This window comes from Gallus gallus, chromosome 4 (assembly GCF_016699485.2).
Source record: "Gallus gallus isolate bGalGal1 chromosome 4, bGalGal1.mat.broiler.GRCg7b, whole genome shotgun sequence".
Classification (NCBI taxonomy): Eukaryota; Metazoa; Chordata; class Aves; order Galliformes; family Phasianidae; genus Gallus; species Gallus gallus.
Window position 1 is genome coordinate 67,719,268 of NC_052535.1, and position 14,093 is coordinate 67,733,360.

At 34.7% G+C, this 14,093-nt stretch overlaps 1 protein-coding gene across 6 annotated transcripts in view; it reads left to right on the top strand.

The window, feature by feature from the left end:
- The window catches only part of ATP8A1 (ATPase phospholipid transporting 8A1), a 94,151-nt gene that overhangs the window by 55,316 nt on the left and 24,742 nt on the right, over positions 1 to 14,093 (top strand). For all 6 annotated transcript variants that reach the window (XM_025149963.3, XM_040699787.2, XM_040699786.2 and 3 more), the window contains 6 exons: positions 2,208 to 2,380; positions 7,132 to 7,315; positions 7,419 to 7,529; positions 11,274 to 11,348; positions 11,480 to 11,602; positions 13,915 to 13,993. In XM_025149963.3, coding sequence (XP_025005731.1) covers positions 2,208 to 2,380; positions 7,132 to 7,315; positions 7,419 to 7,529; positions 11,274 to 11,348; positions 11,480 to 11,602; positions 13,915 to 13,993 — 745 coding nt within the window. The remainder of the gene's footprint in view (positions 1 to 2,207; positions 2,381 to 7,131; positions 7,316 to 7,418; positions 7,530 to 11,273; positions 11,349 to 11,479; positions 11,603 to 13,914; positions 13,994 to 14,093) is intronic.

Consider the following 14,093-nt stretch of genomic DNA (forward strand, 5'->3'; position numbering starts at 1 on the left):
GTGCAACTGAAGGAATGGACGCAGTTTCCCTCCTGCATGCAAAGGGCAACTGACAAGGAGGCAATAATAATTGATGAGAATATTATCTGTTAATTAGTATGGCCAAAACTTTGGCTTCTTAGCAGCTTACGTCTGCTACTCATACTGGGACTCAGTGCTCCATCTTGCAGTGGGACTGTGCTCCCATGAGGGCTGCTGAGCAGCCAGTTCCCACAGTATAGAAGGACCATGAAATCTTGAAGTAGAATCATGTTGTAGGAATCTTGGAGTGCACAGAACTTCCTTGCCCCACAGTGTAGTGGGACCTGTGTGTTTAGAGAATGATTGCTGTAATGTTTCTCTCCTCCTTGGTTCTGTGAAGTATGGATATAGCCTCATGGCTTCATAAGGATGGATACGGACTCATAGGAGCTAGGAAGGTTGGACTTCTTTTGGTTTGCACATTCCTGGCAGTCCTGAAAAAATAATGGTGGTGGTAGATTGTTCTTGACCTCTCTGTTACAGTGACACCACAATAGCTGTTGCATACCAATGGCTTCTGAATGCAAATATCTCAACACTGATCCTTTGGGGACAAGCAGAGTCCCATGTCCCTAAGACATGTAAAACATTTTGAAAAGCAAATGTCTCCTCAGTGTGGTTATTAATATAGCCTTAGCATGCAAAACACAGGAAGCCAGAGACAAAAAAAAATGCTTCTTCAGACTTCTATCCCATCTTAGGGAACTAAATTTACAAAAAATATGCTGTATTAAGAGGTCTTTGTATGAACAAATACCCTTCTTTAATGGAATGAAAAAATAACTACACTATGTCCACTTTAGATTTAGCATCCCTTAGGTGGGGTAGAACTGAAATCACTTCCAGGAAACATTTCAGTATCTCTGTTTTTTGCAGCATTATTTGTTTTATGGCTCTACTCCCAGGCACATCTGCTTAGCTTCACAAACAAAATGTGTTTTTGCTTGAAAGTTCTTACATAAAAGAAATTTTATTTGATTTTTACCTCCACATTAACTTAATGGACTGCTAAATGTCAGCACAGTACTGCTAATTACGGACAGAAAACGTAATGTAGCTTTATTCTTTTGATTGTGATCTTAAGAATACTTAAAACCATAAGTAGAAAGTAGTTTGATTACCCATGAGTTTCACTGAGAAATACCACATGGAAATGATGTAGAAATAAATGAGGGATGTTTCACTGCTTATGACTGAGGGCACTGGATTTCAACATACAGCTACACGTAAGCCCACAAAGGAATTTTAAATATGGCAATTTTACAATTGTGGTAATTAATTTGTATTGTCCTGGGGCTTCTTTCTGTTTGTTTGTAATTTGTAGCATGCCTGCAGCTACCTGGCAGAATGTCTGTTTGTGATAAAAAATTAAGGTTGGTTTAAACAAGAGCTGATACTGCATGTATGAGGAGAAACAATAGGTGAGGATAATATGAAGTTACAGGCTCTTGTGTTGCTTAAGCTTTGTCAGAAGCTGAGTAGTCTGTGGAGATGAGGAAAAGATGATACTTTCTTGAATGCTGTATTGTTGCATAGTGGACAAAGGCACTCTGAAAAATAGTTACAGAAGTTATTGTCATTTTTAAGAATTTTTATTGTGTCACCTTACTCTTGGAATTTCCACAGAGGGAGAGACAAGAAACCTGGAGTACGGAATTCCCCAACAGCCTAATCTTTTAGATAAACCAATTAGCTTTTAAAAGGCCAGTAGAAGCTGAGTAGGCAGAAACTACAGTCAGCACGTGGAGACAGGTGCAGCTGGGTTTTGTTTCAGAGTATTTGAAATTTATAATTACTTCTTGAAGTTTTCTTTGTAGGTGCTTGCACCAAATTCAAATCTGTATAAGCAAAATGTTTTTTATCTTCCTTACTCTTCCAAAGCCCTTATTTCTTCTGAGCTGTGAAGGAAAGTATATTGTAGCTCTATGAAGGCCCTTCATAGAAAGAAATACAACAAGAAATTACTTTTTTTTTCTTCATGCTACTCCACAGTATAGCTGTGCTTGACCTCCCCAAAGCAGGCTAAATACATAATGCTGCTTCCTAAATACAGATGAACATACTATTGACTTGTTAACTTCATCAAAAGGAAATTTCCTCAAGTGTATGACAGTTTATGATTACTGAAAGAATATTTAGACTAAAAACTATAAGGAATTAAAAATAACGCTTTCTTTGTGCAACAGGGAACGAGGGAGACACTTAGCCATCATTGCAGTACTCTTGGTGATGCTTTAAGGAAGGAAAATGATTTTGCTCTCATTATTGACGGTAAATCTCTGAAGTATGCTTTGACTTTTGGAGTGAGGCAATATTTCCTGGATTTGGCTTTGTCATGTAAAGCTGTTATTTGTTGCAGGTAAGGTTCACACTATTATTTCTCTACAGTATTTTTATTGACATATAAAAATTAAAAAACTGTTTCCATGACAGAGAAATTATATATATCCATATCTTCCACCCATAAAATCTAAATAAAGAAAAGCAGTAAGTAATATTCTGAAATCCAGTCATTCAAGCAACCCATTTCTGTAGCGAAGCCTGATACAGCAGCATACCACCCAAACAAAGTAATTGAGATTGCATATACCCAAGAAAATTGTTATCCATCAAGAATAGTCTCAGCAAGATTAAAAGACTGATCTTAACTTTAAATTGATTCTCTAGTTAACTACAGGTTTCAATACGTCTGGCTTCTTTTATAGAACTTTCTCTGCAGGCAAAACTTAATATCTCTGCCTTTCCTGTAAGCCACCAGTGATGTTGCATAAGTGCACAGAAACGTTAAAGCTGCTACACTAAGTGATTTTTATTTCCCGAAATTGACAGAAACACCTTTGTGTTATCGTTATTATTATTCCTGATTGCTTTGGTGTTCTCTTATACAACCAAACATTTAATACTTTCATGTAAACATTATCAGAGCTCTAGGCTTACCTTAACAGGAGAACTGTTTTGAGATTAAACAAAATATTATGTGCATGCATTTTTTCAAACATACACAATATGAAAGCAGTTTGGCTTGCCTTTTAATGTTCTTGTATTTACATTACGAAAGGGCTTTATAATTGATAGCTTGTGCGTTTTGGGACTTCATTGCGTTTTTACAGCTTTAAGCACAAAACCCATAAATATCTCCTGAGTAGTACAACACCTCTTCTACGTTCAAATGACTGAACTATAAGGGAAGCCAGGTCATTAGTAGCTAGATAAATAAGAATTGCTCCTGTCAACTTTCAAAGGGCTTAGCTTAGCCCACATGATTTATGTGTGGAAAAAGCAGAAGCAAGGACTTTTCATTATAAGGTCATTGGTGACACAGATAGGGTGTCTATTAGAAATGCAGTCAAAAGTCCCAGAGCTGTGGAAATAGCTGTTATTTTTGTCAGTGTGTAAGGTAACTATTAGAAGTACAGCCAGTTAATGTTTTTCAAGTATTTTTCACCATTTTGACCTTTGTAACAGTATGGAAACAGCTGTCAGGTATAGGCATAGTGAATTCAGAAACAGGTATTTGGGGTCTTCTAGAGTCCCAGTATCCTGCTGTTTCTCAGTATAGAAGTGTTCTAAGCATGAGATCTCATAGTTAGTATTGTTCTGAAATTTCTGGAGGTCTCCATATGTTAGTTACATCCAATTCCATTTTGTGTTACATTGGGTACTATGCCTGATTATAATTGCTTTAGAGAAGGCACAGCAGTAGTCTTTCCAGTTTTGCTCATTATAACAAATAACAAGTCATAGATGGGTGTAGAATGTTTGTTTCAAAACTGTTCCTTTCTTTTCTTTCCTTGAACTATGTTTTCTGCTGTATGAAAAGATGGTATTGCTGTTTCTGTTGAACTGTTGAACCACTGTAAGGTATTCTGTACATAGACCCAAGTCATGTATTGCTAACCTTTCTGTGACAAAACAGCAAAAAATACAAAATGAAGGCTTCCATTCTAGCAGCGTTTTCTCTGCTATTTCTATATTTCCATAATATTCTCAGGTCATCTGGTTTCAATGCGTATCTACGTATATGCTCTGGCATATTTTGTGGTTGTTTAAAATTGGCTGCAGGTTTAAAACTAAAATATTTGCTTGTAGCATTCACTGTTCTAATAGGTACATTTTTTAATACCACATACTTCTCTAAAGTAGAAATTCTGTCAAAATGCTTTTTGCTGTTAATGCTCCATCTTCAATATATAAAATTGCCAATCCTTGTTTCTGATCTTGAAGACAAAAAGCTTCAAATTATCATTTAAATTAATACAAATCACTTAAATATATTGTTGTGATGAAATTAAAATTTCAACCTCTTTTCCGTCCATATAAAAGCACTCAAAATTTGAAACGCTTCTTTGTTTTAGAACTACAAAATACTTGGTTTTCCTTGAAGTGTACATTCCATATTCACTTGGTCAGAATCATTTCTTACCAATGAATTCTTAATAAGAGTAGCCATAACATGAGAAGCTGACAAATATTCAGTAGATATTTTACTTCAAAAATCTTCATATGTTACTAATTCCAAGCAGATGTTTGGCTTAAAGACTTAAATAAATTGAATTCCAACTCTGTATTGACTTCTGAATAATGTGTGCAATAAGAATGTCAAATTGATTATTTTGTAGTAAAAATGCACAGCTCAGAGTAAACAAATTGAACAGAAGGTGGTTTGGATTTTTTATTGGTGTCTTGAATTTAGATATATCCACTGAACATGTTGCTTTCACTTGGCAGTGAAAGTAAATGCCGTCTTCCAGCTGCCTCTATGTTTTCTGAAAGGGTGGTAAGTCACTGTTCCTGGAAAGTTGGAAATATTTTTTTTAAAAAGTTATCAGGTCAGGAATCTTCTGCAGAAGCTGACTAATGCTAATCTTGATATCATACTTGTGATGTGTTCAAATTTAAAAAATAATTAAAAAAAAATCTTAGAAATACTTCTTAATATTGCTTCTTAATACTTGGACCATGGGGATTCTTCTGGAGGACAGTTGCCCATAAGCTTTCATCTCATGTTCACCACAAGGTTGTACTCATCCCAGTGGCCTTCCTCAAAAATCTCATAGCATGTGCTGGACATACCGCTACATTCAGACTCAATGCTATTTAAAGAGAAGGCTGTTAAATGTGGAGAGGTTAATTTCATTCTTTATCTTAAAAGATGTGAGGTATTTGTTCTGTTTTGGAGGAGGAGGCAAGGAGAAGAAATGTGAGGAAATGTACATTCACTTAGAGAAAAGAACTTTTCCTCTCAAACTGAATTATAAAAGAGCTATGTCAAGAGAAGGCAGATTATTCAGCCTGGCTGTTACCATAAAGATCATTGCACAGACAGGAACATCATAGTATGCCATGTTCTGAAAAATAATTTGAGTAAATTATACAGCTAGCTATCACAAGTCTCATAAATAATATAAGTGTGTAATTTTCTCAAGTATCCTGAGGCCTGTGGTGTCTTTGGGACCCTGAAGTTACAGAATCTTTGATGAGGATCTATAGAATTGCACAGATACTGTAAAATAGTGCTGAATTTTTTGTCTGTTCGTAATATTTCTTCCTCTTACTGAGCTTACAAGTGCATTAGTTCAGTTGAGAACTGTACTCATAAACTATAAAGGCTCTGCTGCTTGGCAGTATCCCAGTGAGTAGCAATATACAGAGTGTGTTCAGGAAGAGACGTTATTCAGAAATAACTGCACTTTTGTGGCTTTCCTTTCTGAATTTGTTCCCAAAAACTTGTATTCTTATTTTATATTATTCTATTTTTATTCTTCTTAACCTGGAAGAATTAAGTCAAGGTATGAACATCCCTGTATAACATTTAGCCCCCAAATTCTGGCACTTCAAGGGGGATTCTTTCACAGCCTTGACTGCAAAATACCACAAGCTTATGGTGCCAGGGAGATTATTGCTGTGAGTGCATAAAGAAGACTTGGAGAAAATTAATTACAAAAACACATTTTACCTCAGTTTTGCCTTTGTTTGTATCCAAGGGCAAGTTCTCCTTCTTAACCTTGTTTAGTTTTTGCATGGAGGCAGTCAGAATTAGTTATCTGAAAAGATAAGCGAGGAAAGGATCATTCCATCTTCTCTTCACTGGATGCACATCCCCAGTTCCACATGAAATTCAGCTAGATGCAGCAGAGTTCATGTTTTGAAATGTGAATTGCTTTCTCTGTAGGAGGCAGAGAAGAGCAAGGTTTGGTTTTTTGCATTTCTTCTGTTCTTCTAATATCCCTAATTCAGTCACTAATTCAGGAACGGTCTGGTTGGCAGTTCTAGTGCCAGGAAGCACAGGAGTGGATTGCCACCCTTCTTAGAGTTTGCTCCTTCCCTTCCTCACCTTGTGAAACATGCCAGTGCTGGCACGAAGTTTTTGTAAATTATTTTCAGTTCTCAAATATATGGACTGAATTTCAACATTCAAAATAGAGCATTAAGAACTTGAAATGGAACATACACTTGTGACATACAGAAAGATGGAACCAAAACTGGTACAGTTTGATCAACAGATCTTTTAAGAGTCATCTATGTAACAGTTTGTTCCTTCTCCATCCACATTTCTTAGTGAGTGGTTGGTGCAAAAGAATAAAGGAGAAGATACTAGCAGTTCCATGGAGTTGGAGGATCAGCAATCAGGGTTCAAAGTTGCATCCTCTAACTTAGCATTGTAGGTTACATTAATGTACAGGTGCTCCACACTTGTTACTTCTGCCTGTGTGCTTTGACATCTACCTCTTAAATTTATAAAACAATTATTTCAGCAGAGAGGAAAATAAAAACATATAAAAGCAAAATAAAAAGCAACCCGCAGTTGTTCTAAGTTACTGCTGGTAGTGGCAATGTTGGATTTTCTTCCATTACTCCATTTTTGGGGCCCCCTACTGTTTGACTTGTGTGTCTCTAGTCCTGTTCATGCATCAACAAATGCATGGTTTCTGTGAATTTTTCTGGGAATTTGTTTTCGACATATAGTGTAAAAGCCAACAAGAAGATAATATCATTGTCTAGGATGTTAGTCTGGTTTTAGTGCCTTTTCAAGGAATAAAGTATGTTTTTCAAGGTCATTCATTTGAAAGTTCTGTATTAATTTTTTTTGTCTTTTCTGTTACACCTTAGGGTATCTCCACTTCAAAAATCTGAAGTTGTAGAAATGGTCAAAAAGCAAGTTAAAGTAGTAACTCTAGCAATTGGTGATGGAGCAAATGATGTTAGTATGATACAAACAGCACATGTTGGTGTTGGTATTAGTGGAAATGAAGGTCTACAGGCTGCTAATTCTTCAGACTACTCAATAGCTCAGGTAAGCCATTATACTGTAAAAGACCAGAATAAAGTAGTTTAGTATCAAATTAATATCAATTTATGCAAATTTTCATTATATGTTTGTTTTTCATTTTTTACAGTTCAAGTATTTGAAGAACTTGTTGTTGGTTCATGGTGCCTGGAATTATAACAGAGTAGCTAAATGCATCTTATATTGCTTCTACAAGAATATAGTCCTTTATATCATTGAGGTAATTTTACAGTTAATGTTACTTTATATAATTAAAACTTTATTATTTTTGAGCTTTTGATTATTTGATGTGATTTTTTTAAGAAGCATTTACCTGACAGTAAACACTAGTACTAAATCTTTCTTGAACCCATTAATATTAGTGATTTTTTAATATACATATATATATATATATTTTTTTAACTTTTTAAAAGACCCCCAACAACAATCTTTTATTAATAAGTATGTAAGTAATTTACCAGGAGATGCATGTGTTTAAGCTCTCTGTTGAGCTGGTGTCATTAACTGTCCAATTTGTATGCTGAAGTCCTTTTTCATGTCTCTACTGAACTGTGTTGTGCTGTTTGGAACAATCCTTACGGTTTTTTATGTACTTGCTTAATTATGCTGTTGCATGCTTTTTACTTGTTGAGGTGGTAGCCATGCCTCTTTAGGCTCTATATTGAAACAGGATTATTTTCCTAAAGGTAACTGACCTATTTTTCTCACTCGCCATTTTAAGCAGAATGGGATCTTGTGAAAAATACAGTAGTATGAGAGGACCATGTTGTAATAAATATCTGTCTATTCATTTGTATTGTTAAGACGTGTAGCTGTAGTTCTCAAGACCTTCAGGACCATTGCAACCTTACAACTTAGAATGTATTTTTAATGAATTTTTATAATATATATCCAGTAGTAATATTTGTTTGATTCAAGCTTTAAATTAACAGTGATGTTGTGAGTCAGAAATATGGAAAAAATGTTTCAAGCTTTGATTAAACAATAATTTTTACAAGCATATCTTCCACATTTGTACTGTAGCGTGATTAATGTAGATGTAGTTTTCAATCTTTGTGATCACATTGCAGCCTTGTGGTTAACAGTTATTCTTAAAATCATTTTAATTTTTAATACATTGTCAATTAATATCTTGAACTTGCACAGTATGTATTTAATTTTGACTGAAGGAAAATGCCTTACTCCTGTTAGACTTGATGTAAACATTAGGATAATATTTCTGATTTTGATGTTTATGTTGGTGATCTTCTACTGTTGCAATATTTGAAAATATTTAAAACTTTTTATTTTATAAGTAGCAATAAGTATACAGATCTTTAGAAAAACTTATAGGAAGCCATAGGAAAAAAAAAAAACAACAAATCTATTAAACATCCTTTGTGCTCCATAGACTTTTTTTGGATCCAGCATTTCAAAAAGCTGATAATTTAATCAAATGATCTTACTTCCATAATTACTGATCAGTAGTTCTTCCGTCAAATTTAATTTTTTTCAAACTTTCAAAATTTTTCAAAATTTTTTCAACTTTTACTAAAAAGCATTATTATGTGTTTAAAGAGAAACTTGTGCATTTGGCCTTTAGAACACGCTTCTTGTTTTCTTTAATTTTCTGTTTTTCTCACCTTCAAACATGTTGTAAATGTATAACTTAAAGCAGATGATAGTGTTCCACTAGTTGCATTCTTTCTGAGAAACTTAAATGCAAGGTGCAAAGATCCTAGAGTAAAAAAATGCAAAGTACCAGAAGTAGTTGAAGCCCCTACCTGCTGAGCAGACAGAGGGCAAAGAGATCATTTTTATGTGGATTTTGACCCTTTACGTATCACGCATACAAGCATTTTGTCATATACACCCTCTCTGGAAGATTAGAGGACTTCTACTTGAATTACTATATACCCAACATTTGTCAGCTCAAAGTCTTTCAGAGATGTTAATGGCTCATGTCAATGCTGTGAGTGAATGGGCAGAAATTCATCATTGAATGTCTCTGGAAGGGACAACTGCCAGTCTTGAATCTCTCCTTTCAGTTTTTTTGCAGATCAGGCGTGGGAGCAGAGTGCTCAATGAGTATTTGTAAGCTGCTGCTTAATATGCAGAAATGCTACATCAGGAAAACGTCTGTGAGGCTTTTGTGACCACGCCTCTTCTGTCTTGGAATTTAGAAAGTAATACTATGAAAGACATGACTGGAAGGTTTAAAAAAAAAAAAAAGTTTATTTTTATTAGCTGAAAATAATAAATAATGCCTACCTTTACTTAATATGTGCATGTTATACTTTAAATGTCTGCTCACTTAGAAACAAGTACTGTAATGGATTCCATGTAATCTAAACTGCAGCCTTGTTCATAGACAGCTGTGAGGTGAGGTGAAATGAGTGCCACAGGTTTCTTGGTTTAGGAATGCTAAAGGTTTATAGTAATACTTCATGCGCTCTGAATAGTGTTTATCAACGTCTAAACTATTGAAAAGAAGCTAGAAGTGGTCAGTAATAACTTTTTTCTCCGCTCTGTGTTATGACCCAATATATATTTAAATATGCACCTCATCTTTTATATGGGACTAGTCCCCGTAACATTAAGGGTTATATAGTGAAGTGTGATTATAATGCATGTAAACTGTACTGACTTCAGTTTAAAAAACGGATAGTGGAAAGCAAAAGTGTTTGTGCCCACTTATTTGCATAATATGATTTGAAAACATAGCAATGTAAGGATCTGCGTTGAGATATATCTCATTTTATGAACAAAAGTATTTTATTTTGAGAGAAATTCCATGACCACTGAATCACAAAATGGTCTGAATTTTCACTTCTCCCTCTTACAGTCCAAATTACTTCTCTGACCCCTCTCTCCTCTTGTTACAAGGATGCTTGATCAGTAATTTGAGCAGTTTGATTAGGGCACACACCCAAAATTACCATGATGTAAAATAAGTCATAAAAACTCATGTTTTGCTCATACAGTTGCCTTCATTCATTGTCCCCCATAATCAGAACAAAACACAATTGTCTGTAATTAAATTTCCCACTGTGAAGAAAGAAACTGTGTGTTTCTTGTCGCTGTCACTATTAATCCTGTATGCAGCTCTATAGAGTTTGGTTTTCATGTAAGATTAAGGGTATAATTTTCTTCCTAGAGTTGTATTGTTGTTAAACTGTCTAACATTACCAGCAAAGAGACATATGCACTTAAGCCAGGCTACTTAGTTGCTTATTCCTTGATGATATTTTGCTTTTACACTATCTTGAACCATTTCAAATTAAGTGTTTTTAAAAGGGGCAAATCATGTAATGTTATCTGTCCATCAGTCCCCTACCAAGAGCCATCTTCCTAGTTTGGGGGTTTGATTATGCAGGAGCTATGCCTTATGAAGAGGCTGAAAAGAGAGAAGGCAGTTGAGCACAACTTGTCTTGGACAGTAGCAATGAGGTTCTAGACTAGATTCATGCTTTAAGCTTAGTTGTAAAATACCAAAAAAGTCATGCTGATGTTTAGTAATGAGCACTCATCCTACTCTCATACTCAATTACTGAGAAAATGCTGCTAGTAAAGGTCTTCTAATTTCATCACAGTTTACTCATTATACCAACTCCAAAAATCCAAGTGTTTTTTCCATGTTTCTAAGAATCTGTGTTTCATTAAAAAAAACAAACAAACAAACAAAAAAAAACCAGTGCAAATGCATTGAGCTAAATTAGTCTTAAATGATTAAAAAACATGAAATTGATTCTGAAAATAGCTACCTCCCTGAAATATTTTCAGTTAGAATTTCTCACGTATTAGACCAGATTGTTCTGAAAGCAAGTTGTTTCTATAATAATTTTTATCACAGAGGTTTAAACCAGAACGTTCTCAACTGTATTGTAAACGTGTTCTAGGAATACCCCATTTTGTAAACCTGAAGAAAAATCTGTTTATTACACTTTGCAATGCACTTGAGTAGTATGATTTTCCTCTTTTTCAGATCTGGTTTGCTTTTGTCAATGGCTTTTCTGGACAAATTCTCTTTGAAAGATGGTGTATAGGCCTTTACAATGTGGTAAGGTTGTTTTTGTGTTTTCATTTTCAATCATAATCATAAAGGCTTCTTGACTAAGCAAATTTGAATAATCTATAAGCAAGGCTTCACTTCTCAACTCTTGCAATATGTTCTTTTAATCTGCCTGCTAGATGTTTACAGCAATGCCTCCACTGACTCTTGGAATATTTGAGAGATCCTGCCGAAAAGAAAACATGCTGAAATATCCTGAGTTATACAAGACTTCCCAAAATGCACTGGACTTCAATACCAAGGTAGATAAAAATCAAATGTCGTTAAAACACTATTATCTTTAGGAGAGGATTTTTATTGCTATTGTTTCCAGTTGTCCCCTGATCGATAAATGGTACAAATCATATTTGTCTGTTTTTACTAAAACGTGGAAATGGACAACAGGCGTTCTTTTATTTTCAGCCTTGATTCTTTTCCTCTGCTGGCAATAAAGCTGTCTTCTGTAGGCAGAAGTGATTAAACTTCTCTGTCATTGGTTTGTATGTGTTTGTACTGTTATATGGAAATGGATTACAGAAGCCTGTGGAGAAGCGTTTCAGAGGACAATAAAAACTGTCATTAGATTTGTAGAGGGAGGGGACATGGTTCAATTCTTTGTCAATTTGGGGTTGTGATTTTACAATTTAATTTTGAGTTTTGGAAGGAAATACTTGAAGACAGTTAAAAATGCATCAGGAAGACCAAAAGAAATTTGAGGTTACTTGTAGTAGAAACACTGATCTTGGAGATTAAATAGTAAAAACATAAAATTTCTATGTATTTGTCCATGAATAATCTGTATTAAGAGATAATTAAACTATTTCCTGAATCTCTTTGAGCATTGTGACATTGTAAGGGTTCCTTTTGATTTTATTTTGTTTTTCTACATGTAATTAGGACACTGAAGTAATGTCATTGTATAGTGAAGTTGAAGACATTGTTAGTTTGCCACTGAATGCCTGTTAAGTGGTGGTTTGTGGTTTGTGGAGAGCTGATACTGTTACTCTTGTGCCACTTTTCTTATGAAACTGAAGTACTTGTACAGAGAATTACTTGTCTAAACTGTCCTTGAATCTTCTGTGCATGAGATTTTTCTCCTTCAGCCCCACTTCTTCTCTTCACCCTCAAACCTGAAAATGTTAAGGAAACTATGTCACTGTGAATGCTTTACCAATGTAAGACTTTTGATGGTCTGTTAATTCAGGCACTTCTGTGTTGTGATAATATTAATATGGTAATGTATGTCATGAGTTACAGTTAAGTTTTTAAATGCTAATTCTGTTATACATGTATATTTATTGCACAGTTGTATTGTTGACTTCATTGGAAATTCTGTGACTCTTCCCAAACAATACTCATTAGGAGTAAAAGTCTACAAAAGTCCCAGCTACATAAGTTGAATAGGTGTTGTTAAAGATTTGGAAACATGACTGTCTTGAATGTTGATGCAGATGTTTGTTATGGTAAAAGGGATCAAAGGTTATGAGGTCATGACAGAGGTTAAAGGATTAGCATGTGACAATAAGAATTGGTCAGGAAAATGGAAAAGTAGAACTAATTTTTCTTGCATCCACCTGTGCTTTCTGTCAAATAAAAACTTCTGGTAATGACATAGCAAGAGGGAGAGACAAAGGTTAATGAGTAGCACAAGTTCAAATGTGCAAAGTGTTGGAGTGTAAATTGGATCATACATCGTAGGGTAGTTGCATAATCTAACAAAAGACTTTGAGACGTTGTGAAAAAAGCTGTGAGGCAAGCAACTTAGTTTCAATTGTTTGAACATCTGAACTCTGATAGTACATATTAGTTAGTTCTAATAAAGGCTGTAATTGTCAAATACATTGCTAATGGAAAAACGAAAAAAAAATTGCTATCCTGCAGGCACAGGTTACAGATATAAAAAGACTTAAGAATATGCATGATATCTATTACGGAAAGCATCAGAAGGTGGTTTCTGGATAAACTTAATGCAGTTGTTTTTGGAAGTTTTTTTTAATCAATGGAAATAAGTTTGAAGTTAATTCGGATTGTTTTGAAAGTACGTTAAAGGAAGTTCCATGTAATGAAGGTGTGCGCTTCAAGAATGGAGCGTGTAAGGAGAAATCTTAGGAAGATATTAGTTGTCCTTTTTTAATTTCTTTGTGCGTGGAAATATGTAGGTAAGTGTATGTAAACTCGTGGTTCGTTGTTCTGCTGTAAAAATCATTATGCAAGAAGTAAATTATAAAAACTGAAGTCCTTTTTTACTTCCCTTCCCCAGAATGTAGCAATTGTTCCACTTGTCTGGCTTAGTTTATTTTCTTCTGATGATACTCCCATATGTATACGTTTTAATTGCCCTTCTGATTTGAAATTAAAAGGAGGAGATAATACATACTTTTTTTCAAAACATAAAAATAAACAAATGACCCATGAAGAGCTAAGAGGCAGAAAGTGCCTGTCAGTTATGTTACTTCACAGTGGTGGCCTGACAGAAGCACATTTTGTGAATCTAACACACAGATGAAAAGAAAGGTCAGGGTTCACAGAGCTAGTTTGTTGCAAATGGTTCTCATGGATTTCTCTTTTCCCTTAGGTTTTCTGGGTACATTGTTTAAATGGCCTCTTCCACTCATTCATTCTGTTTTGGTTTCCACTTAAAGCCCTCCAGCATGGTAAGTGTTATGAAAAATAAAAAAATAAATCTTAAAAGGTGCTGAATTTCTTAGTAACTTTTTAATGCAGTAATGCTTTATTAATACTAATAGCTTTGTG